The 26,322-nt window shown below is 44.6% G+C and overlaps 1 protein-coding gene across 1 annotated transcript; it reads left to right on the top strand.

Moving 5' to 3' along the window:
• The first annotated feature begins 570 nt into the window (after positions 1-570).
• LOC136764570 (glycogen phosphorylase, muscle form) lies at positions 571-23,881 on the top strand. Its single transcript, XM_066718738.1, has 20 exons — positions 571-914; positions 8,038-8,139; positions 8,493-8,571; positions 8,807-8,910; positions 9,541-9,672; positions 10,596-10,707; positions 11,341-11,423; positions 12,252-12,395; positions 12,869-12,961; positions 13,454-13,600; positions 13,726-13,889; positions 14,082-14,196; positions 14,298-14,399; positions 14,545-14,692; positions 15,972-16,030; positions 16,285-16,426; positions 18,605-18,812; positions 20,057-20,191; positions 21,336-21,402; positions 21,656-23,881. Exons 1-20 carry the CDS (start codon positions 672-674, stop codon positions 21,803-21,805), a joined length of 2,529 nt encoding a protein of 842 aa, XP_066574835.1. The 5' UTR covers positions 571-671; the 3' UTR covers positions 21,806-23,881.
• Positions 23,882-26,322: the final 2,441 nt, after the last annotated feature.

Below are 26,322 nucleotides of genomic sequence, written 5' to 3'. Positions count from 1 at the left end.
TCTCTGAGCCACTGCATCTGTTTCAATGCGTTTATCTACCAATAACTGTCATTGGGTTTGCTGTTGGTCAGATTCGGCCCCTCTGCTCCTGTCATTCACCAGCTCTTTAAATACCATGACCTTTGGGAGTGGGTCGGTCTTTAAATAGACACCCGGGCCGCCGGAACGTGCTCCGCGGCATGTCTGAGCTCAGTGTCCCCGTCGCCTCTGCGCGAAGCATGATGGGCGTCGTAGTCCTGCAGTGTCGGATGTCTGCAGCCGCTACTGTGTGCGCATCTGCCAGTGCATGAAACCCTCTGCATCTCACCCCATGAGGATCTTACCCGGTTTTGTTTTGCCTACGTTAAGGTGATGGGGGGGGGGGAAATAATATCAGACCTGCAACGGCTGTTTTGTGCATTGACCTTCTGCTTTCTGCCGGTATCTCGGGAGGATCGAGGCCTCTCCTTCCCATAAATGGTGGTCTATAATAAATATTAAAATGTATGCTCCCCGATTGGCTTAAACCCGCTGGGAAGCCACGCCCCCTGTGGAGTGTGACCAAGGGGCGCTTTAAAGGCCGGCGGAGGGGCGTGGCCCGGCGGCAGTCTGCGGAGTCGGAGCTGCGCTAGTGTTTACATCCTCCATCTCAGCCCGTCTGATCGTGCTGTACCCGTCCCAACACGACCACCATGTCGCGGCCTCTGACAGACCAGGAGAAGAGGAAGCAGATCTCCGTGCGGGGGCTGGCCGGAGTGGAAAACGTGACGGATCTGAAGAAGAACTTCAACCGTCACCTCCACTTCACGCTGGTGAAGGACCGCAATGTGTCCACGCCGCGGGATTACTATTTCGCGCTGGCCCACACCGTGCGCGACCACCTGGTGGGCAGGTGGATCCGCACGCAGCAGCACTACTACGAGACGGACCCCAAAGTAAGTGCCTTCGCGCTGTGCACAGGGTGAGGAAGAGGAAGAGGAAGAGGAAGGGGGGCGGGTCGTGCGGCACTGTGCTGTAGCAATGGCATCTGCACGGACCGCTGCCTCTTGTTTTCGGGTTGGCTCTTGCTTCCGCACGGGCAGATCCGTATCTCCCCAAGGTTAAATGAAAGCCGAGGGTCGCTGGCATGGCATGGCTTGGGCTGCGCTAGCTTGTGTGCGGCTCCTAAACATGGCGATGCACGGCGGGGGTGCAAACTGCGCTGTGCAAATGCGCCTGTATTGCAATGAGCGCATTCTCACCTAATGCACAAATCTGTGAAATGTAACGATATGACCCCGAGCAGTCCAGGTGCATTCGCTTTTAATGGGCCAAAAACCAGTTTAACAGTCCACGTAATGTAGAAAATCTAGGCAATTATTAAATCAACCTTGAAATCAAACCTAATCGTGAAAAATTAATAATGCATTTCATGGTAATCCGAGTAGGTGGGAGATTAAGATGTCCACTGTTGCTTTTTAATCTGCAGTTTCGGATCGCTAGCCCGAAGACCATAAAAGGTTTCTTCTCCCCTTCGCGGCGCTTGGCGGTTTGCAGTGTTAAAGAAACGAGCTTCATTTGTCAGCGCTGCTGCGGCAGTTCCGCATCCCACAGCCATCCCTGCCCGTCCGGGTGACGCATGAACGCACATCTGGCACATCTGTCGGGGAGAGGCGTCTGTGTCGACCTTTCCTATCAGTCTAGCACAGGGACGCAAGGGGCAGATGCGAGGTTTATTTCTAAAGAATCATTAAGCCCTCTGTCATTGTCGTAGATGAGTGGCTTTCACCGATTGTCCTTCAGTGGGACCCTCTGGGTTAAGGCCACCTCATTCCCAGCATCGGCCCAGTTTCAGCTGCCAGAGGTTGTCGGAGATGCTCCAGTTTTGCGTTTTGACGCAGTCCTAATTTGGGCCGTTTTCTTTGTATTGACTGGGACGCACTTAGCTAATGTATCCAGATCAAGGGCAGCTATTAAAACAAAACATTGACCCGCCTGAGAGGCTAAGTAATTAAATATAAATACAGAAATAGAGTAACCCGACATCACCAGAGCCGTTAACCCCTGCACTGCTGCATTGTAGGGTAAAGCTCTGACATTTCTCTTATACAGTATAAAAATACCCCTGACCTTTCCTTCTGTGTTTATTCATAGCAGCTGCACCCTATCGGTTATTATTTATAGCTGACCTTCTACCTTCTGTACTATAGGAAAATGCAAACAATAAAATAACACTTTTCTGGGGATCCTCCGAGCTGCAGACTGAATTGGCTCACATTGCAGCATCACAGTCAGCTGAGGCAGGCCAGTTTCAAAGAAGTGTCTTATGCTGGGATTGGTGGTGTGTTGGACAAGCCTCAGGACATCAATTACATCTGGCTTCTATAAATATTCAGTTTGTTGATTTGTGTGATGCTCCTGCAGCTCTCAATTGAATAGTGCAAAGTGTGTGTGGTATAAGAAGCGCACTGTAATTGATATGTTTGGACAAATTCAGTAGGACACTGGATGTCCTATAGGATGTGCTGGCTGCCTGTGTGGCTTGTGTTTACATGTTAATTACATTATGATTTACAGATTAATTAGTATGGGGGGGTATTTCTACAGTAGAAGGAATTCTTGTATCTTTTTTCAACCTTTTGATTGGACGCACTCATTAACAAAGAGGTTGTCACTTGACGGCTCTGTACAACACAACTAAATTTTGATGAATTGAATTGAGCAAGAGATTAAATTGCTACCACTTGCTATTGTATCAAGTTCGGTGTTGGCCAATCTTAAAATTAAAGCGACTAGGATCTGTGATCCAGTAGATTCTATCCCTGAACCCTGTATCCTGATGATACAAGTGGAATCGCCCATCTCTGGACAGATTTCTGCAGTTGCCCTTTTTCACCGTCTGATAGCTTGAGTGTACTGCTCATGTAATATGTTAAAACAAAACCAGCTTCTATCTTTTATCTCCTAACCAACATTAATATCCTCCCTTTGTGTTGTAAGGTCATTAGCTGCCAAACATAGTGTGTTACAGCACAGAAAAGCAGCACTTGTGCAGTCTAAGGATGACCAGCACTGATCCTACTGATGAAACCGCACGCTCTGCTTGTGTGAAATTCAGAGATCCAAGTTATGTAAGCGTGGCAGTGGATGCTTTTTAGAGCTGACAGTAAAAGGAAACTACTGTTAACTCTCTGTGTCAGTCCCACATTCTTTGTTGGTATGTTGCCACACAAGATGTAATCGAAATACTTGAGGATTGCAAATGTTAGTTTCAAATGAGTATTTCCAGTAAACTGTTTACAGGCAAGTTTCACTGTACACTCACCTAAAGGATTATTAGGAACACCTGTTCAATTTCTCATTAATGCAATTATCTAACCAACCAATCACATGGCAGTTGCTTCAATGCATTTAGGGGTGTGGTCCTGGTCAAGACAATCTCCTGAACTCCAAACTGAATGTCTGAATGGGAAAGAAAGGTGATTTAAGCAATTTTGAGCGTGGCATGGTTGTTGGTGCCAGACGGGCCGGTCTGAGTATTTCACAATCTGCTCAGTTACTGGGATTTTCACGCACAACCATTTCTAGGGTTTACAAAGAATGGTGTGAAAAGGGAAAAACATCCAGTATGCGGCAGTCCTGTGGGCGAAAATGCCTTGTTGATGCTAGAGGTCAGAGGAGAATGGGCCGACTGATTCAAGCTGATAGAAGAGCAACTTTGACTGAAATAACCACTCGTTACAACCGAGGTATGCAGCAAAGCATTTGTGAAACCACAACATGTACAACCTTGAGGCGGATGGGCTACAACAGCAGAAGACCCCACCGGGTACCACTCATCTCCACTACAAATAGGAAAAAGAGGCTACAATTTGCACAAGCTCACCAAAATTGGACAGTTGAAGACTGGAAAAATGTTGCCTGGTCTGATGAGTCTCGATTTCTGTTGAGACATTCAGATGGTAGAGTCAGAATTTGGCGTAAACAGAATGAGAACATGGATCCATCATGCCTTGTTACCACTGTGCAGATTGGTGGTGGTGGTGGTGTAATGGTGTGGGGGATGTTTTCTTGGCACACTTTAGGCCCCTTAGTGCCAATTGGGCATCGTTTAAATGCCACGGCCTTCCTGAGCATTGTTTCTGACCATGTCCATCCCTTTATGACCACCATGTATCCATCCTCTGATGGCTACTTCCAGCAGGATAATGCACCATGTCACAAAGGTCGAATCATTTCAAATAGGTTTCTTGAACATGACAATGATTTCACTGTACTAAACTGGCCCCCACAGTCACCAGATCTCAACCCAATAGAGCATCTTTGGGATGTGGTGGAACGGGAGCTTCGTGCCCTGGATGTGCATCCCACAAATCTCCATCAACTGCAAGATGCTATCCTATCAATATGGGCCAACATTTCTAAAGAATGCTTTCAGCACCTTGTTGAATCAATGCCACGTAGAATTAATGCAGTTCTGAAGGCGAAAGGGGGTCAAACACAGTATTAGTATGGTGTTCCTAATAATCCTTTAGGTGAGTGTATGCCCCTTATGTGAAAACAGCCCTCTTCGTGCCTGCGCAATAGGAGCGATCTGACTTCTCTTGCAGTGCGTGAGTGTAAGAAAAGTGCCGTTACAGCCCTGAAGATGTGGATAGTTTTCACACAGTGCTCCTTACTACTGAGGCAATTTCCTCCCACCCTGAGCATCGACTAAAAAGTTATTTAGGTGACTGATTCTGTATTCAGAATATACTGAATGATACTAAATAAAAATGGGATATTGGTGTGCATGTCAATATACCCCTTGAGTCACAGAGATCCTATTTTTGTCCCACAGTTGGGTAGTGCTTTCAACGCAAAGATCCTAGCATGCAGGGTGATTGTTTCAAAACAATTCCAGGATAACGTTGTTATGCACAGAGCAGGGGAAATAATGTTGTTAGGCACAGAGCAGGGGAGGCACAGAGCAGAAGACGGCTGGTTCCTGGGGTGGGTTGATTAGGGAGTGGTTCTGGAGGGAATGATAAACTGCAGGAGCGGACCTGATCGCTGAATGTGTTATCTAGAGAACACCGGATACCAAAAGGTTTGCCTGCCTGCCTGCCGAGCCTTATTGGGCAGGTGACCTTACTTAATGTCAGTCTTCTAAGTCTATTGCAGTGCAAGGCTGGGATTGGTTGCCTGATATGGGCAAAGGTCAAAGGTGAATTGGTAAAGGTCATCAGGGAAGGGAGGGTCAGTTTGGGTATACTGGGCGGAGCAAATGGATCTAATTCTCTGCAGAGAAAGAGCAGAGGGGAAACTGGCTGCCGCAGTGTGCACAGACAGACCTGAGCTTTTCACAAACTAAACGTACCCCTTGCTGCAGATTACGGCAAGAGGAAACCCACTTTGATAAGAACTGACAAGATTAGGCTGTGGTGGAGCTGTGGTTGGAGCTTTGATCACTTGGAATAATAATAATAATAATCATAATAATGAATAATACTGAGCTCAGGCACTGTGGCGTTGTGGTTAAATTCCAGCCTGGGGTGTTGGCATGTGTGGAGTTTGCATGTTCTCCCCATGGTCTCGTGGGTTTTTCCCCAAAGTGCTCTGGTTTTTTCCCACATCCTACAGACAGGCTGCTTAGGTTATAATTATTATTCATTTCTTGGCAGACTAAGGGCAACTGAGAGTTTACACAAGTTGCAGAAGGTTGATTGGCTACTGTAATTTGCCTGGTAGTTGTGTGTGTCTGAGTGCTGCCCTGCAGTGGACTGGTGTCCCATCCAGTCTCTTTCATCAAGTTGGGCTGAGCCACTTGGGATGCCCTGTGTTTCGGTTGTTAACCACTAGGTTACATATTAAATGGCACTTTGAGTTAGGAGATCTGTAGTTCAGCTTTCTGTTGGGCACAAAATAAGCTTTCAAAAGTGAAAATTACACTGCTTCACCCTTGGGTAACATTGAACTGAATTGGTTGTGGGTCAAGAAATTGAGGCTGCCTTCTGTGCAAGGCCAGCAGAGATTTAAGAAGCAATATAAACGTTTTATCTCTGACGTCTTTCTAATGTCTTTTTGTTATGTTTTGTAAAACTCATGTAAGACTTCCATCTAATCCCAGCCCTGTTGGTGCACTGTAAACAAGAAGTGCTCAACCAACAGAAACAGCCAGTCTTTGGTTTCCAGACTTCCTGGAACTGCGGCCCATTACGGAGGATTGTTTACTCCCTGCATTATTTATAGGGAATTGCATTATGATTCCTTAATGCAGAGTGATTGCTTGCCACTGTAAAAAAGTATAAATAAAGGATGAACACTAAATAATGCAGTGACTTATAACAATGCGTGTACAAATAAAATATTTTTCGGTCTATGTAACCCATGTATGTGTTGGTGGCCACAATGAGAAGCAATTTGTCTTTTCAGAATGATCACTACCTATACAACCTTTAATTTAACATTTTATAATTTAGGTATTTGTATGACGTTTGGACAGATTTAAAGCATGTGAAATACTTTTCAGTTCCCCCAGGGTCCTGCACGAATTCCTTAGTTCAGTAAGCACCTGACAGGCAAGTGGCGAGGCAGTCTGAATTATAGCAATAACCTTGCTTCTCAGAGAACCAAATTAACACTGTGGCAACGTTGCAGAAAAGTGAACACCGACAAATAACATGACATTGTGGTAAGACAAATGTGTTGACTGCAGGGTATGTTATGTCAAAACATTGTTTAATAACAAAATAACTCCAGTCCCAGTGGGGCAAAACATTGTTAAACAATGGTATGCAAAAGTTAAATGAGAAAACAACATCAAAATAAACTTTGTATGCAAAAGGAGAGCATTGCATTTGACACGTATTGAAATTCCAGATGAAGTTAGGAAATGTTGCAGGCGACGTTATTGTTCCACAATTGGTGTATATTAACAACAGCATGTGCTTGGGCGGGGTGGCTAATATGTTCCTGCCACTGTATTCTCGCATCATATTTGTCTGAACTAAAATACAACCAAGCTACAACCTCGCGCAAAGTTGCCAGATCGAAATGTGTTTGCAGAGTTATGCTCTTAAGCCCTTATACTGTTGCAGACTAGACTGTTTCATACTCCTCGGTTCCCATCCCCCCGCTTTGTGGCAAGACTGGCTCTCACTTGGCATTGCAACAGCTGGTGCACTCCAGCTCTGTGACCTTTGTGGATGCCCCCTCAATGCTCACCCTCTGGCTTCTATTAATACACACACTCAAATGGCACCGTTATGTAATCCGGCACCTTCTCCTCCGAGTCTTGTCTCCGCTATCACAGAGGGGGCAGGAGGGTGGCTGTGTGTCTGTGGGAGGCAACAGGTCAAGGCAAACCTGAAATGTCAGAGTGCAAAGCGAGACTGAAATATCACCCTGCAAACTGTGGATGGGATTACATTCTGTTAGGTTAGCGTGTTTGATTGTGTCGTTCTGGTGTAAGTCCTTCGGAAATGTGGGAATTATCATTGATTTCCTGCCCAGGAAGCAGTCCAATCACCCCTAGAAGCCCCTAGCAGGTGACAGTGATTTCCTAAGATTTTAAAATGCCTTTATGATGCTTTACCACCCTGGTCCATGAGTAAACCATGGTCTATCATTGGAATCATGCCTGGGAGATATGTATCATGTTGTGCTATTCCTGGGGCCCAGAGCAGTATAGCAAAGTGAAGGCACCCTGAATCTATCAGAAACCAGTGCAAAAACTGATATAGTCACAGTAAAATTATCAGGGAAGATGTGCAAGGTTAAAAATGTAATAAAATCCAAACATAATATTATCCTGGTTCACACAAACTGTCAGTCCTGATATATTTGATGGAGAAAAGTATTGGTACCTTCAACTGAAATACGCACTTGTTTATTAAAGGTATCAAAATGTATATAGAATATATATTGTACCAGGTGATATCAGTAATGTATCTTTTCTACATATATGTATGTAGATAGAATAATAGACAGATAGAAATTGGTAATTTAAATCTAAATATGTACAGTATATTTACATTTTTGTAATTTATCTTAAGCTTAACTCTTTCATCTGCTCTCCCTCTTTCCCTCCCCCTGCAGCGTATTTATTACCTCTCGCTCGAGTTCTACATGGGACGCACTCTGCAGAACACCATGGTGAACCTGGCGCTGGAGAACGCCTGCGATGAGGCCACTTACCAGGTGAGACGAGAGTGGCGATGCCCTCTGCCAATCCTTGCGGCAGCACGGCAACACGATAACTTTTTACTCAAAGGACATTTGTATAACTACAATCCAGGGCAGCTGTGTTCCCAAGTGTTCCCAAAATGTGGAGAACAAGTTAATTTAAATTTAAATTGTGCAGCAGAGAACATGAACAGCATCGTGTACACGGGGGTGATAGGTTTCCGCAACATTTTTCTTGTGTTGGATTGTCAGAACAAAAACACAACCACACTACAGACCTCAGTGTCAGATTTGCCAAACTGAAATGTATTACATGGTCACGTGATGGCAATTGCTAGTAAAACTCACTCACTCTCTCTCTCTCTCAGCTGGGGTTGGACATGGAAGATTTGGAGGAGATCGAGGAGGATGCTGGGTTGGGCAATGGTGGTCTGGGTCGTCTGGCAGGTAAACCAAGCTCCCCGCCTTGAGTTGAAAAGATTTGCCTGATTGTCGGTAGCTCAGAGCTATCCAATACACAGAGCAGAGGAAGGAAAAGCGGGGAGTCCTCCAGGAGCAGGGCAGGGAACCACCCCTGGAGATCTTTCCCAACTCTATACCTCTCGTCGCATAGTTGTCGTCGGTTTGCTTGTGTGTTTTGATTGCTCTTTCTGTTCTTCTCCCCATCCCTCTCTCTCCGCAGCCTGTTTCTTGGACTCAATGGCCACGCTGGGTCTGGCTGCCTACGGCTATGGCATCCGCTATGAGTTCGGCATCTTCAACCAGAAAATTGTGAACGGTTGGCAGGTGAGGGAACGGGCTCTGACTGTCTGTCTGTCTGGTGGAATGTCTGTACCACCTTCCTGTGTCCGCTCAAGGCACACCTGTTCCGACTGTATCTCCAATACCTTTAACCGCCCACTTCCTTGACAATATGCCACTCTAACTTTTATGCACTTTCTATCTCTGCTCTCCCGCTTTGATCTTGAGCTTTGATGTTCCCCTCAGTTGCTCCTCAATCTGTGTTTAGTGTCGCACTTTTAATCGGCGAACTGTAACCACTTCTCTAATTTTGGTCACCGTGCCTGCTCTGACCCCGTTGCATGCAGCGCTGCTGTAACCATTACGACACTCGAGCTTGTATTTACACGTATCAGCAGAGTCCTGTCCTGTGTGATGTACTCAGGAATTCTACTGTAAACTGTAGAAGGTCATTGTTTTGGACTTCATAATATGTGTCGTGAAGTGTTTGTATTTTGTGACCACTGCAAGTCCCCTGGGTAAGGGCATCTGCAAATATAAATAATAATAATAATAATAACGTTGTCAAGCTCAGTCTATTTGATCGCAAAAACCTTTGCATGCACTTTGAGCAGAATGTACCCAGAATATATCAACACAGACGCAGCTCTCTCTTGACTCCTCCCACACACACAGGTGGAGGAGGCCGATGATTGGCTGCGCTACGGCAACCCCTGGGAGAAGGCCCGCCCCGAGTACATGCTTCCTGTCAACTTCTATGGGCACGTTGAACACACGCCTGACGGGGTGAAGTGGAAAGACACTCAGGTGAGAGAGACAGGGAGAGCATTCAGAATATGCACCACTGCAAGCGGCGCATAGAAAAATGACTCAGAATTGAATTACTATCTTATATCTTATTATAATTATAAGTCATACTGAAGATAGACACTCGGTTAAAGCATTCTGGCAATTTTATGTAAGCGTTGATTTTAGAGCTCTGCTTGTAAGGTAAACTGAGGGCTGTGACCATCAGGAGCCACTTAACCAGACACATCTATATTCTTAAGGAAAGCGTAGGTCTAAAGATCTGCAAACTGCGGGATTACAACACCCTTTCGACATTGGCAGCCCGTGGTGTAACTAAGATATTTGCAATCAGAATGTATCTACGTGCTGTCAGTCAGTCAGCGTCCAATCCTGCAGCTTAAACACAAATTCTGTTATATTATAGATATAGAATGAATCTTTCCATGTTGATTTCTGCTGTCTCTACCTGCCTTACAAATGTCATTATTGTCGTTAATCCAGGTGTTGATTTAATTATTCCTTTCACTTTTTAAAATGCAATCCGGGGATAGAGACCAATGCGCTCTGAATCAGCATATCAGTCCGTGTATCAGTAAGTCAGCGTACCCTTTCTGGAATTCTTTCAAGTGAAAACGTACGTCTAAATATTTTAAGAATTCTTTCAGTTCTCCCTTAAAACAGTCTTTCCTTAGACAGGTCTGCCTTAGTCAGTCAGGCAAGGCATTCTGGGAATTTGAAGACTCTTGAAGAATAAGAAAAACATGCTTCTCTTTTCAATGCTGGAAAGATCCCTTTGACCCGTCTCCGTCGGACAATCGTGATCGTTCCGTTTCCTCATCGCGTACCCTGAGGTCGTGACAGGGTTGCTGATTGGAGCTTGAGCTACCATCTGTTGCTGGCCAGAATGTGAATCATCCCCCCCTCTCTTTGACCTTCTGCAGGTAGTCCTCGCGCTGCCCTATGACACCCCAATCCCCGGCTACCGGAACAACACCGTCAACACCATGAGGCTGTGGTCGGCCAAAGCTCCCAACGATTTCAACCTGAAGGACTGTGAGTGGGGGTGGGAAGGGCCTTCTGCACTTTTCCCCTGTTAAACTCAGTCTAGGCTTTGGGCACCATTAATAAACAGTGGTTTCCTATATGGGTTCAGCTTAATGAGGCTGCACTGCACTGGACCATGGGAGTACCCTGATATACTATGATGAGTTATTCTAAGGCGTGGTAGGCTGTGGTAGAGTGTGGTAAAGGACAGTGCAGGCATGCTGCCAACCATGTTAAAAGAGCACAATCCTATTGTAAATGAACTAGGGTAAACTTGCATAAGGGGAGACAGGGTAGAGATGGGTAGGGTAGGGAGGGTTAGTTCTTGAACTGGATGTAGTGCAAAGTGGCCACCCTGGTCTCCTTAGCTGGGGAATCACTGTCTCCAGGCGCACTAACATTCCCTCATGTAGAGCGGTCATTCTTCCGCCAACATGACATGACATTGTGGCCTCACATTTGACATTTGAGGACTTCAGGGGATGGTTGTAGAACATCGGATAGGATGTTGGATAGCTCGGATTTGGGGACTGAGAGAGAGGGTCGTGAGCGAGCGAGGGAGAAAGGGGAAAAAGACAGTCAGTCTGGTGGCGGTTCAGAGGTGCCCATCTATTAGTGAGCCACAGTTGTTTCTTCCAACAGTCAACGTGGGCGGCTACATCCAGGCGGTACTGGACCGCAACTTGGCGGAGAATATCTCGCGTGTGCTGTATCCCAACGACAACGTGAGTGGCTCCTCGTTATTCACCTTCTGCTCAACTACGCACAGCTACAGCCCATTAGCTGTTCAATTTCTCCCTCTCCCTCTTTCTTCCTCTCTGTTTCTTTGGTTCTTTTCTCCCTCTTTCTTTTTTCTCTCTCTTCCCATCTCTGTTCCTTCTCTTTCTCTCTTCCCCTCGCTCCTTCCTCTTTTCCTGTTGTCTGTCATCCTCCCTTCCTCTTTCTCTCTCTAATTCTCTTTGCGCATGTCTTTCCTTCTCTTTTAATACCACATTCCCTCAATCCTGTCCCCACCCGCCCTGCTATTCCCTCGGACCCTGATCTTTCCCCTTTGTTTCCTTCACTCCTTCACTCTCATCTTCTGTTGCTGTGCCTCATTCTCACGCCCTCCCAATCTCTCTCTCCTCTCTCACAATCACACCACTTTCCCACGCTCTCATACTTTGCCTATCAACTTTTCTTTTTTTATCCTGTTTATCGCTCTTTCTGCCTCCTTTCCCCAATCTCCCCCTCTCTCCCTTTCCCATTTTCTCCCTCTTCCCGGTCTGTTTCTCTGTATCTCTCTCTTTCTTCCATTCTCTCTCCCTTCTCCTATTTCCCTCTGTCTTTCTCCACCTGTTTCCGTGTCCTGTCCCTCTCGTTTCATCCATCTCCCTCTTCCCCTCCTCTACCTTCCTCTTCCTCCTCCCTCTCTTCCTTTCCATCGTCCATCCACTATCTCCTCCGCCTCCTACTCTCCCCTTCTCCCTTCCTCCTCCTTCTCCCTTTGCCCCATATCTCCCTCCTCCTCACCCTCCTCTTCTGCCCTTCCTCCTCCCTCTCTCTCCACGCAGTTCTTCGAGGGGAAGGAGCTGCGTCTGAAGCAGGAGTATTTCGTGGTGGCGGCCACCCTGCAAGACATCATTCGCCGCTTCAAATCCTCTAAATTCGGGAGTCGGGATGCCGTGCGCACCTCCTTTGAAGCCTTCCCTGAAAAGGTGAGAGAGAGAGAGAGAGAGAGAGAGATTTAGCACCGCCCCTCTGTGGCCAGGAGACGCTACGGCAGCCATCTCCCAGGGGCACTTACTGATGCAGTGCTGAAATCAATATAAATAAATCATAAAAAATATATAATAACAAAAGTGGATTGTGTCTTGGCGGTTTGTTTGTTTGTCCCCCTCCCTAGCAAACAAACAAAAAACACCCAACTAGGTAAGGACATGATACAGCAATTGTTCTGTATATTATAGCATGTTTAACACAGTACATACACCACAGGAAAGTACAGTGTAATAGACTCTAATACAGTAGAGTTTTTTTAGTATAGCATAGTATAGCACAGTGTACTATTGTGCATTGTAGTCTAGTATGGTATAAAACAGTATAGTGTAATATAGTACAGTACAGTATATTGTACTGTCCTCTGAATCTCAGTGCTGTGAACCCAGGGTGTGTGTCTGGTTGTCCGCAGGTCGCGATCCAGCTGAATGACACCCACCCCGCCATGGCCATCCCCGAGCTCATGAGGGTGCTGATGGACATAGAAAAACTGCCCTGGGAACAGGTGAGTGCTCTGTAGTCCCTCTATACTGTAGTAACAGTACAGTAGAGTGGTCCTGTTACTATAGAGGTTGATAGTAAGAGTATAGTAGAGCAGAGAAGGAGAGCCAGTAGAGCCTGCACAAGAAGGCTACAGTAACAGTACTGTAGAATAGACTTATTACAATATGAATTGAACTTAATGGTTGTCTCATGTATTTTACACACACACACACAGCAGACATAGCCAGCTTGGACTAGAGCTCATGGGGTCAAGGAACCGCCTGCTACCAGATTAGCAAGTCGTCCTGTATGTTACAACTTGTGTCAAGATCTAATGTTGTTGGATGGATCTCTCTTCTCTCCCCTTTGTCTCCTCCTCCTCTCCCGCTCTCCCTCTTCCCCTGTCCCTCGGGTCTCTCTCCCTCTCCCGTGCTTGTCACCCCTCTCCTCTCCTCTCCTCTCTTCTCCTCTCCTTTCCTCTCTCTCTCTCTCTCTCCTCCTCCCTCTCTCCCAGGCGTGGGACGTGACAGTGCGCACTTGCGCCTACACCAACCACACAGTGCTGCCCGAGGCCCTGGAGCGCTGGCCCATCAGCCTGTTTGAGAGCCTGCTGCCCAGACACCTGCAGATCATCTACGAGATCAACCGACGCCACCTGGAGGTCAGAGTCACTTCTCATTTACAAGCGTATCGACGTCCAGTGTTTTTGGTTCAGGGAGCTTTGTGAGGCACTGTGGGGGTGACCGTGGTTCTCTTCTCATTCTCTCTGGTCCACCTCGACCACAGAAAGTCGCGGCCAAGTACCCGGGAGACAATGACCGCTTGCGCAGGATGTCCCTGGTGGAGGAGGGCGAGCCCAAGAGGATCAACATGGCGCATCTGTGCATCGTGGGTGCCCACGCAGTCAATGGGGTGGCGCGCATCCACTCCGACATCCTCAAAGCCTCTGTGTACGTGTGCCAACAGCCAGCCTCCCCCCCCACCAACAAGCAGCCAACACCTGCACCACCAACACCTGCTCCACCAACACCTTCCACTACCACCCACCCATCACTCCACCCACCATTTATCATTCATGATAGCTTACAGAGTCTTGCTGCGACTGTTGTATATAATTGTGTGTTATGTTTTGTCGTAAACAGCTTTAAGGACTTCTATGAAATGGACCCCGGCAAGTTCCAGAACAAGACGAATGGCATCACCCCCCGGCGCTGGCTAGTGCTGTGCAACCCTGGTCTGGCCGAGGTCATCGCAGAGGTCAGTCGCTGCCTAACACTGCCCCCTGCCACCTCCCTCCCACGGGTTATCACCCATGGTGTCGTTTGCTCTTTGTAATCAACTCGGCCGTGCTGTTTCAGAGAATCGGAGAGGAGTATATCCGGGACCTGTCCCAGCTGAAGAAGCTGCTGAAGTTTGTGGACGACGAGGGGTTCATCAGAGACGTGGCCAAAGTCAAACAGGTGACGCCTCCCGGACGCCCTCGCTCCCTCGCAAACGCCAGCACAGTCGCACGTTCGCAGTCAACCACATGCACACATGCACACACACACACACACACACACACACACAAACTCACATGCTCTCTCTCTCTCTCTCTCTCTGCAGGAGAACAAGCTGAAGTTCTCAGTGTACCTGGAGAAGGAGTACAAGGTGAAGATCAACCCCAACTCCATGTTTGACCTCCAGGTCAAGAGGATCCACGAATACAAGAGACAGCTGCTCAACTGCTTGCACATCATTACACTGTACAACCGTGAGTGTGTATTTTATGTCGAGCTGAAATTAAACACAAACTCAGTTATACTGCATTATTATTCATTAATTCACATAGTTATTATGTATTGATCATTTTTTATAAACTGAAGAGACCTTATAGAGCCCCCAGCTGTTTGCCATGCCTTGTTTGGATACTTTTTGCATTTGCCTGATTGGCTGTGTACTTGTAGGAAGTAGAACCGAACCAATTTTTATTTCTAACCCCTTGTATTTTGCAATAGTGCACAATTATATTGTAGGTTTTGCCGACAGATTACTGAATGAACATTCCCGCTTCAATCTTCTCACCGAATGAGAAAATACACAAAAGTATATAAGAGTTCCCTGTTGCGCTGTGCACGCAAGTATGATTTTATTTTTTTCCCCCGTCAACCCCGGTTTAATATCCATGCCAAACTCGGGCTTGTGGGGTTGAGAAATCGTCCGGGTTGCCCGGGTTTTCGGTGGAAACACTAGTTATATGGCCCGGCCCAGGAGCCTTGCTCTGTTTCTGTTGATGTAGATTTGTTTGATTTTTGCGCTGGGCATATTTTGGCTATTCCTTATGTAGTTTTATCACTTAAATTGTATAACGTCATTTTAGTCCGGAGTCTATAAGTTTGCGTTGGCACCACTTCATATGGTTGAGTACTGTATTGCAATGCCACAGCATTATTTGGTTAGCTGGGACAGCACTTGATCTTTTGACTGTGAAAAACAATCAATCTCTCTTAATGTGACCCAGTGGCTTCAGAGTTACAGAAAACTGGGTCTGTGCCCAAACCATGATAGTAAAAATAATTAAACAGTAAGACATGTCAGAATAAGCCCTTGCTGCAGCAGTGGTATTGTAAGGCAGAACTCACTCACACAAAAACAAAAATCATAATTAAAAATGTAGGTCTGGATCAAAACAAAACTTTGGCCTACACACGAAACGCGAATTACAACCTTGGACTCTAATGCGGTGTAATTTATAGTCTGAAGACACTGTCTGCTACTACTAAATAGAAATGCGGTAGAGTACCGGTATGTATTTGGTCACAGCCTTAGGTCTCTACACACTTTTTATTTTAATTTTGCCTGTCTTCATGACCAGTACAGAAAGAGATTGATCATCACCTCATTAATTACACCAGTCGTTTGCTTTGAGGTATTTGTAGGCGGGTTGATACCATCCAGTGACCGAATTTCGATATGAAAACACAACCAATGACTTAGATTTAAGAAGACAAAAATCAGAGGGTTGTTTAAGGTCCTTTGCTCCTGTTTTTCAGGCATCAAGAAGGAGCCCAACAAACAGTTTACTCCCAGAACCATCATGATCGGAGGAAAGGTAAATGTTTTTCACATTTTTTTGTGTATGTTGTTAGTCGTCAGCGTCTGTGTCACAACTGCACTGACTATAGTCGGTTTAAGTCAGTGTGTTTGTGTTTGTGAGTAAGTGTGTGTGTCTCTGCACTAGTGTGTGTCTCGTCATGACTGTAGTAAGTATGCACCAATGTGTTTGTGTGGGAGTATGTATCAGTGTGTGTGTGTGACTTTGCATCAGTGTGTATCTCTGAAACTGATGCCCCCCCCCCCCCCCAGGCTGCCCCAGGCTATCACATGGCCAAGATGATCATCAAGCTGATCACCGCCATTGGAGACGTGGTCAACAACGACCCTGTGGTGGGAGACCGTCTCAAGGTCATCTTCCTGGAGAACTACAAGGTGTCCCTGGCTGAGAAAGGTACCGTGCCCCCTAACTGTGCTTTAAGGCACTACACGGTCTATATAAACTACTGTATTTATCTGGGTCCATATGCATAAAACATCCTGAGTTACTCCTAGGAATCACGCTAAAAGTTATTTTAGGAGTAAGATTACAAGCAGAAGTGAAAAAACAACTATATGAATATGCTAAGCTAACTGAGCCTTTCATTTGTTTATAATTTGACACAAAATAATAAGTTTCCCTGTTATTCTTTAATTACCAGGACGTTAAGATGCTACATAGAATTAAAATGCTAGAATAATTTCACATTCATAATCACAATCATAAAATATTCATAACGCATCTTAAAATGTACCCTTCCATTGTACATAGGAAATTGTTCACAGGTGGAAACACTGGGGTACATTCATGAAGGGGTTTACACCAATTCGCTATTTCAGACACTTTAAAAATACAATTTTTTTTAGACAAATTAAAGTTAACATCACATGCGTCACCGCACATACGGTTTATTGTGAATATGCTTTGTGCAGCTTTTTTTTTTTTGCTTTTGCTTTTTTTTAACTTTTATTCGTGTTAAAAATTGTCGGAGATAGAATCGGTGTAATGTAAAACCCTTGATGAATATAGTAACAGTACAAACAGTATTCAATTTCTGTCCAATCTATGTGGTTGCAATAACTCTTCATCATCATAGCGTTGTAATGCGTCTTTCCTTTCATGGAAGCTGCGCTCAGTTGTCTTCTTATTGAGAAGGAATACTTTTAATTCTAATGAGTCTTTATGAATGTTTTACTCCTAAGAGTAGGAGTAAATTGTATGATCAAATTGACATCATATTTCAGGCACTTAGGATTGATCACTCTCAGACGCTTTATGAATACGGGCCCTGATCTTTTATCTGTGGAGCCCTTCTGTTATCCTGCCCCAAACTCTGCATCTCCATTGCTCAAGAAATCAGGGATTCTGCTTCCTGTGAGCTCCTAAACCACTCTTAACCCTGTCTTGCGTGCCTGGGAAACACGCTGGGATGCCATGTTCTCTTCCATTTGTTTATTTAAGCAGGTATTTAAACACATTTTTTCCCACAAATGTATTTTGGGATCTCAGTTCTAGATAAGTGTCTTGGAAGTAACATGGTGCAGTTGGACCGATTATAAACAATATATATTTTTAGTTTTTTTTTGCGATTGATTGTATCACCAGTTTTTCCTTGTTGTACACATGCTGTGTATGTCTTATCACTTGTGTTTTCTTGTTCTTGTAATGTGCTTTGAGACGTCTACTTTCAAAGGCACTATATCAGATAAAATAGTTCATTATTATTATTATTATTATTATTATTATTATTATTATTATTATTACAACAACAACCCCTTTCCCCTCAGTGCATTTGTGCAACAGCCTTAAACTCAAGGTTGCGAGGCCTGTGTTAACATGCTGGTAAAAAAGTAATTGTAGTAGAGTCGTGACTTTTTAATGACCATTTCAGTGTGTTTTGGTTAATACTGAATGCGCATAGCATGTCCTGCTTTGGACCATTCCTTTTTGTCGTGTAGATCTTGTGCTGAATTTTGATTCCAACCTGTTTTAAAACTACATTAAACTTGGGAACCAGCTAAGTTAGTGTTTGGGCAGTGAGGTCATCTTTGGGTTGAGATCTGCCCCTTATGATGGGAGGCACATGTTGTGGAAACCTATTACCCTGACCACACGGTATCGTTAACGTTCTCTGGCTGTTTCTTTGTTTTGTTTTTACCTTTAACTGAAATCAGTTTTTCATACTCTGGATTTTGCAGTTGCTCAGTATATGATCTATAGAATGTAGATGTAACTTTCTGATGCTTATCTTACAATGTTCCCACAATATCCCCTGGAGTCTGCACTTCAGTACCGCTGTCACGCAAGATTAGTCGATCTGAAAAATTGGCCTATCTGGCTGCTGGAATTAAGGGGAGGTTCCTACGCTGTACAGCACAGGACTTGCCTAAACTCGACTTTAAAAGCTTTTGAGCCTTTAATTTACCTAAAGGCAAACACTGCAAATTTACCACTAATCTTTTGGCCAGTAAAACGATACCTTACAATACCAACGGTGAAACTTTTCCAACATAGTGTCACAACATTTTACAACACCCGTGTCTCAAATCCTTTGGCTATAGTGTTGCCACAACATCGCGTCTGTCTCCGCAGTGATTCCTGCCGCAGACCTGTCTGAGCAGATCTCCACCGCTGGCACGGAGGCCTCTGGCACCGGGAACATGAAATTCATGGTGAACGGCGCCCTCACCATCGGCACCATGGACGGCGCTAACGTGGAGATGGCAGAGGAGGCGGGTGAGGACAACCTGTTCATCTTCGGCATGAGGGTGGAAGACGTGGAGGCTATGGACCGCACAGGGTGAGATGGGCATCTGAGGTCTCTTCGGAAATGTATCTATTCATTCATTTTAAAGGGGTATTTGTTTATTCTGGGAAGCTGCACTTGAAGACAGTACAGGAGAGGGAGCTGGCACTTTTAAACAGGGTGGTAGTCTTCTCTAATTCAGACAGTATTCCCCTTCTTCATGGGCTCAGCCTTGTGCAAGTCGACCCTGGTAAATTCACCGTAGGATCTGTGCACTTTTTATTGGTATTGTTACAGTGCTTTCCTGTGGTTGGACTACGCTTGGATCATGGGCATACCAAGGTATACTAGGATCAGTATTTCCTAGCTGGTCTTACTATGGATCACCATGGTTTATATCCGGTAAATGGCATTGGAAAGCACTGCAAAGCTAGAGGACAGCCATAGGAAAAGCACATTAAAAGTGCCAAACATAGCAGGGTAAACTTGCGTAAGGGTGATGGGATTTAATGCAACTTAAATTTTTTCCCTCCAAGGTGACTGGAAAAATAGTGGGGGAACCAATGGTTTTGGAAGTTCAGAAGGAAAAGGAAAATAAAAATGCCATGCTAAATATTGTGCATCTCCTAGGCTGTGTTCACAGGCAAGGGTCAGTCATGCCAAATGTTTTGCTTTGGGGGACGCAGTTACATGGGTAGGACTGAATTACAGCAGTGGGGTCACATGGGCAAGTCCTTGGCATTTTGTCCCAGCTTGACGCATCCACATTTTAGGGACCCTGTTTGTTACCAAAGCTCTGCTGACATCACATAGGTTGCTTTTGGCTCTTCAGGGGATTCCAAATGTCTTTACAGAATCACATAACAAAGCAGCGCTGAACACGTGTGAACGGACACCCGAGGAACACGATTCTCACCGGATATGGCAGCACTGTGGAGTAGTGGTTAGGGCTCTGGACTTATAACCAGAAGGTTGTGGGTTTAAATCCCAGGTGGGACACTGCTGTTGTACTCTTGAGCAAGGTACTTCACCTAGATTGCTCCAGTAAAATGTCCAGCTGTCTAAATGGGTTCAAATGTAAGTCACCCCCTGACAAATAATGTAATGTATATTGCTACGGTTTCAGTGCGTGTTCTCAAGTAGAAGAAATGCAGAAGTCAGCGCTGTTCAAAACAGGTGTCACCCCAGTTTGGGCCTGAGTATGGCCAGCCTGTCTGTGACACCTCACCTTGTCATTTAAAGCACACACTTATGGAGGGAAGTGCTCTGTGATCCCTGACTTTCTCCCCCACCAACAGGTATAACGCCAAGGAATACTATGACCGCCTGCCCGAGCTGAAACAGGTGATCGATCAGGTGAACAGCGGCTTCTTCAGCCCCAACCAACCAGATCTCTTCAAGGACATTGTCAACATGATCATGCACAACGACAGGTGGGAGCCGGACGCACACGCAAACAGAAACACAAATGACACCAGACCGCCCAGCAAACCACATATATAGTTAAAGTGTGTTGAGTTCTGCTGTGTCTACCTGCTTTTAAAGCGATTATTTTTAATTAAATCACAATCTTGATCCCATGATTACTCATGCCTTGCCATTCAAAGGGATTATCTTCAAACTGAAATCAGGAGATACAGAGCAATGCATCAGTTAGTCATTAACTGGTCAGTTGGTCATTTAGTGAGTGTGTCAGTGTATCCAGTATTTGAGCAGTTTTGTTAAAAAAATTATATCCCAGGAAACCAACTGACATTGTGGCAGCGCTGTAATAAAATAACCACAGAGCAGTGTAACTATGTGGCAACACACATTTGTCTGCTCCAGGGGAAGTAGTCATTGTAAAGTAGCGTTTTAAACCCACTTTGACAGAACCGCAGTCCACGGATACAATTTGCTCCAAAACTAAAATGCATCGAAGGAAAAGTCCATGAAAAAACATGTAAGCAAAACAGTGTGTATATACACTGGACACAAATAGAATTGCGCTTTAACCATCCAGAGAGGGATCGCAGACAAGGGCAGACATGTTTTCTCATGTCTTATTGGTCAAAACCATAATTCAAACAAACCACGACCTCACACAGAACGTGTGGTGACTGGGTTATTGTTTTTATAATTAATAAGCGGACATCTTTACATCATCATCTTGACATCAGGGAGAATTCCACTTGTCACAAAAGAGACACATTTCACAACAGCCGTGTGTGTGTGGGAGTCTGGTCTATGTGCGCTGTGGGACGGCCGTCTGTCCTGCAGCAGTAACAATTTGGATTGAAAAGCTTGGCTCACCAGGCTGCAGTTTGATGAGTGTCCATAAGAGGGAGCCAGTACGCCATTGTTTGACCTTGAATGGAAGAATGGAAAATCTTGCTGTTTTGCGCAGCGATCATGTGCGTCTTGAGTGTGATGGTCTATCTGTTTGTGTAGTTTACTTTGTGTCTGTGCATTTGACAGTCTCCGTACTGGTGTGTGTGTGTCACTGTCTGTCTTACTGTGTGTCTGTCCGTCTCTGTGCTTATGTGCGTGCGTGCGCATGTGTGCGTGTCTGACTCTCTCTCTCTCTTGTTGCTACAGATTCAAGGTGTTTGCTGATTACGAGTCCTACATCAAGTGCCAGGATGCAGTCAGCGCCCTCTACAAGGTCAGTGCGACAGAGGTCATGCCGAGGTCAGGGGTCAAGGGGCGCAGTTCCCATGAAACCGGGTTAGGTGTTGCTCTTACATATCACATATTAGTCAAGATGATGTACCCACAAATCATCTTGTCTGGAGAGAAGCGTTAAACAGAAGTGGCCTCGGATAAAGACATGTAGTGAATTACTTTGTTATAAAATAATAGCAATACTTATTATCATAATGATGATGCAAATCTTTTCATTTTCTTCATTCCTGCAGAACACCAAAGAATGGACCAAGAAGGTGATCCGGAACATCGCCACCTCTGGCAAATTCTCCAGCGACCGCACAATCTCCGAGTACGCCAGGGAGATCTGGGGGGTGGAGCCCAGTCTGGCCAAGCTGGCTGCCCCTGACGATCCCCGCTAATCTGCCAGGGCCCACCTTCCCCTCTGTGCCTGCCCCCCCCGAACCTCCCTCACCCACCCCTTAACCCAAGAGGGGGCAAGGAAACCACTAATAGCAAAAAACAAAGCTTAGAGTACAATATTTTGATTTCCTTTTTCCTCTTTCACTTGTGTCGAGTGTGTTCCTCAATCTGCGTGAGGCTTCCTTAGTCATGGTTGTAAAACAGTAAAAATAAAACAAATGACAAAACCAACCACTAATTATAAAAAGGATTATGCAGTTCGTTTGCCCCTGGCTGGCTCGGTGACTCAGGCAGTATATATTAAAATAAATATGCACTTCACAGATATTCAGTTTAGGCTGGTTAAAAGTAATACTGAAAACAAAATAGCTTCTACTCTCGTCTCTCATCTCTCCTCCGGGATGTGACTGTTTAAAGATTATGGGCACCAGCTGTGTTTCATTAGCACATCTAAGGCTGTTTGTATCCACCCCCCCCCCCCTTAACCTAACAAAGGGATTTTTTTTTCCACCGCTCTTCATATTGCAGACACGGCATCACTGCAAATCAGTGCTCTACAGGCCTGTACACACACACGTTTAATATCTAGCAAAAACAAGACGGCTCTAATCTCTGATTTTGCGTTATTCATCAACCATTGTGACATCACCACCAGGCGTACTGTAGTGTCACCAGATGGAGACGTTTGATTGGTGGATGAAAGTTCTGGTGACCCCACTTCTGTCTTCTCATTGGACGTAAAAAGCATCTCTCGTGGCAGAGGCCACCCCCAAATATTTTCAAACTTCAGTTCAGACAGCTGCAGTGGGCTACAGGGGGTACTCAGGCAAAGCAACTAGGAAATGCTTTAATGAGGTTAATAAATGACTAAATATACAGCAATACAGAAGCCAGTTGCTGTTCACTGTGTTTGTATATTGATTGTTGCCCTTGATGCTGAATTCTTAAAACATTTTATATATATATATATATATATATATATATATATATATAGTACAAATAAATACAAAGTCAGTCACTTGGAATATTCTGGATTTTAATCTATACATTGACAACAGCAGTCTCGTTTATCAACACATCCCTGAGTTAAGGATCATTTCTGTCTTCCAGCCAGCAGGGGGCAGTGTGAACAAATACTACCCTTGACATGTAATGTTTTTTTTGTTATTGCTTTTTTAATCCTACAGTGTATGCACAGTAACAGTGTTTCTTGCTTGTGTGTGAATCCCTGTGTGTTTAGTTATCATTATTACGATTATGCCGGTTATCTAGAAGAGATTTGATTTGAGTCGTGCTTTGCTTTTGGTAACTGTCTCGTCTCAGTACTGTATATTTATGTCCTACCTCCGGACCCCTCCCCTTGCCCCCCCCACCCTTTATATATTAAGTAACATTTAAGAAAACTTAATAGTTTGCCTTAACAATTTCACTGAATCCAGTTATTTATTTTTGTAGCTCAGTGGCACCCCCTTGTGTTGGTATTTTTATTTTGCACACACACAGACAAATGTTTAACTTTTGATGGATATTTTGATCAGGTAATCACTATTTGATTTCATTTATCAAGGCTCCAAATTGATCAGTCACGTGTTTTGGATTTTCTCACTCCTCATCCTACAAACACGTGTTGTTTACCATCCACACTCGCCCAGTTGCCTCCTAGCTCCTCAAAGTCAAGTTAAGTGCTCATCCTTATCTTTCCCTGTCTGTCTTCATGTATTGTGATACTGTGACCCTGTGTAGTTGCAAACAAAATCAGGGTGATCGTGTGTGCGTATGTGCGTCTAAACTTACGTGAGAGTTAGACCGCTAGTCCTGTATTTGTCCTACTGAAGCATGTGTGTTTAAAAAATAAATATATATATATATAAATGTATACAGTATATTTTAAACCAGATGACATATGAACAATCTGTCTAATGGTCCTAGCTTCCAAAGAATGTAAAGTGTGGTTCCTTTAGAGGCAGCCTCACAGTCCAAAACAAAATGTGTGAGTTCTGATCTGAAAACAGTTCTGCGGAATAAAATACAAATTTAAAAACTCAGACAGGTTTAGACTGTCCACCCCCTCAATATATTTGTGTCCTGTCTTTTGTTTTAGATTGGATATAGACATGTTTTATTCACAGCTGGGCTAACATGGAAATCCTGACGTTCTGTGCCTGTGATACACAGGTAAAAAGTCTGACTTTGCCCTGACATGGCTGCTAGTCGATACAAAGCCAGGGGAATGCAACGTCTTTTCATCTGCCCTTGTGTTGCATTGCTGTGTTATTGACCTGCGAGACAATAAGAGGTCTGAATGGAGGCAACTCCCTGTGCAATTCAAGTCAGACCCACTTTGTCTCTAAAGTTATTAAAAGAAGCAGAAAAGGGTGGATCTCTGTATGCAAATGTACCCCGGTAAATCCACAGTTTGTTTTCCTGTGGTTTTCTACACTCCACCAAGAATAAACCATGGTCTGCCACCATAAACACGCCTTGGAAATGTTCATCACAGTATATCTTGGCCCCCCTTGTGGTCCAGCGTAGCAAAGCACAGTGAAGACATGCTCAATCCAATGGGAAACGACTGCGAAACTATGGTAAAACCACAGTATAAACATGTTAACAGGACACAACCCCATGTCCTATTTCACAGGGTAAACTTCCACCCCCGCATCCACATTGTTCATCCGCCACCTTGGAACGATCAGACAGACAGATCCGCACAGCCAGTGAGGGCCCGTCCAAAAGCCAGCTGACCTCGACGGCAACTAATCAGATGGGGGGGGAATATAAAACAAACACAGAAAACTGCTGGCTGATAGCGGTCAGATTCACTGGACGACGGGCCAGGAATTTCAATGGAATGTGATCTTGGTCTACGAGAAAGAAGCCAGTTGATAGTCTGACACATCTCCCCTTCCTCCCCCACTCTTCTGCAGCTAGAGAACTGACATCTGTTCTGTTTGCTGTCTCAAATCTGCACCCTATAGTCCACACAGCGCTGGCTCCGATTTGGACTGTCATGGCTGCCTGTGACTTGGTTTTGCTCGCCAGGGTAGCGTGTAATGGCCTGAGCTCTGCTGGGGGTTGGTTTTTTTTGTCTTTCTCACTCCTCGGCACCTCCTGGGTCGTACCAGGCACTGCGTTGTCACTGAGAGCTACAACAGCGAGGCATTACGCCATTAAATATGGGATCAAACCTGTGTGGTGATGGTTACTCTCAAAGGGGAACTAGTGCCTTTCCTAATTATTCAGGCTTTATGAGTATTTCGCTGTTGCTAGAGTTAAGTCCCTTAACTGATGTACAGCACTTCTCCAGTTCGATTCTATCATATAGGCATCTTCGAACATTATTAAGTGGATAACTAACCAAAAAAATGTAAAAACCGGGCATCTCTGCTCTTTCAGTGGGTCACTGAGCGTTAGAAAAAACGAAAATTACGACAGCACCGCAGCAGCACGAGTCCTTATTTCACGGTCCCCTTGCTAGTAATTATAGTTTCCATATCCATTTGATAGTATAGTGCACATGCAATTTTTTCAGACTCCAACTGGCACCCAGCAGAGCCGCTCTCATGCTGCCGAGATGCACAGATGTTTCGTTACAGTGGTTACTACAATGATACTGGCTTTCAGAGAGTTAGTTAATAAATAAGTAATTGCATGACATAAGTGAGCAATATTATTACAAGTTATTGTTTTTATCAAAATGTGCAGTCAACGCCCCCCCGCCTGCTGCGCAAAGCGTGATCATCGATGCACTTCCTGTCCCGCGCCTCGCACAAATTGACTGATGGGAGGGTGAAACCTCTCAGCCCAAAATAAAAATTCAATAAATGATTCCATAAGGAAATAAACAAAGACATAAATAAAAGTCAAAAATAAATAAATAAATACCGACAAGGATTTATTCTTCAATTTTATTCATTTCCACGGTTATTTATTTATGACCCCCAGTTCAGGGTGTCAGCAAATAAAACCATGGGCAGGGGGAATCGTGAATCAGATATATATGGGCAGCTCATATATTAAATGGGCACTGAAATTCATGCCATCATGGATAAATGAATCCTGGCCACTACAGTGCAAAAACTGGCAGCATTCACTTGAGGACACCTTAGTAATATTAGTAATATTAGTATTATTATGGAAGATGTTAACGTTAAAGCACCAGTGGATGCCAAAATGCACAGGGCAAGGCAAAGCCTGTGCTTTAGATGTTTTAAGTTTGACGTCTTCTGTGATTTGTTGAGTATTCAATTTTAAAATAAATGCTTTTTTATATGATAGAATTGAACTGGAAAAGTGCTATACATCTTACTTATACACTATAACAACACATAAACCACAATTTTAGAAATTGCGCCAGTTCCTCTTTAAGACATGTCAATGACAGGTGGAAAACAAGGCCTGAATGATGTTATCAGATTGTGAAGTGTTTATTAAAATTAAAATGTTTTTTTTTTTTTTCACTTTTCGGCTGCGTGTGTTGGTCAATTATATGTGTATCATCAGTTTCCTGGATTTA

Source organism: Amia ocellicauda, chromosome 12 (assembly GCF_036373705.1).
Source record: "Amia ocellicauda isolate fAmiCal2 chromosome 12, fAmiCal2.hap1, whole genome shotgun sequence".
Lineage (NCBI taxonomy): Eukaryota > Metazoa > Chordata > Actinopteri > Amiiformes > Amiidae > Amia > Amia ocellicauda.
This window is presented reverse-complemented; position numbering and strand designations above follow the sequence as displayed.

Coding starts and splice junctions, on each gene's coding strand:
- LOC136764570 (XM_066718738.1), top strand. CDS start 672: ATGTCGCGGCCTCTGACAGACCAGGAGAAGAGGAAGCAGATCTCCGTG. Junction 18,813..20,056: donor GAGGCTATGGACCGCACAGG/GTGAGATGGGCA, acceptor CCCCACCAACAG/GTATAACGCCAAGGAATACT. Junction 20,192..21,335: donor ATGATCATGCACAACGACAG/GTGGGAGCCGGA, acceptor TTGTTGCTACAG/ATTCAAGGTGTTTGCTGATT.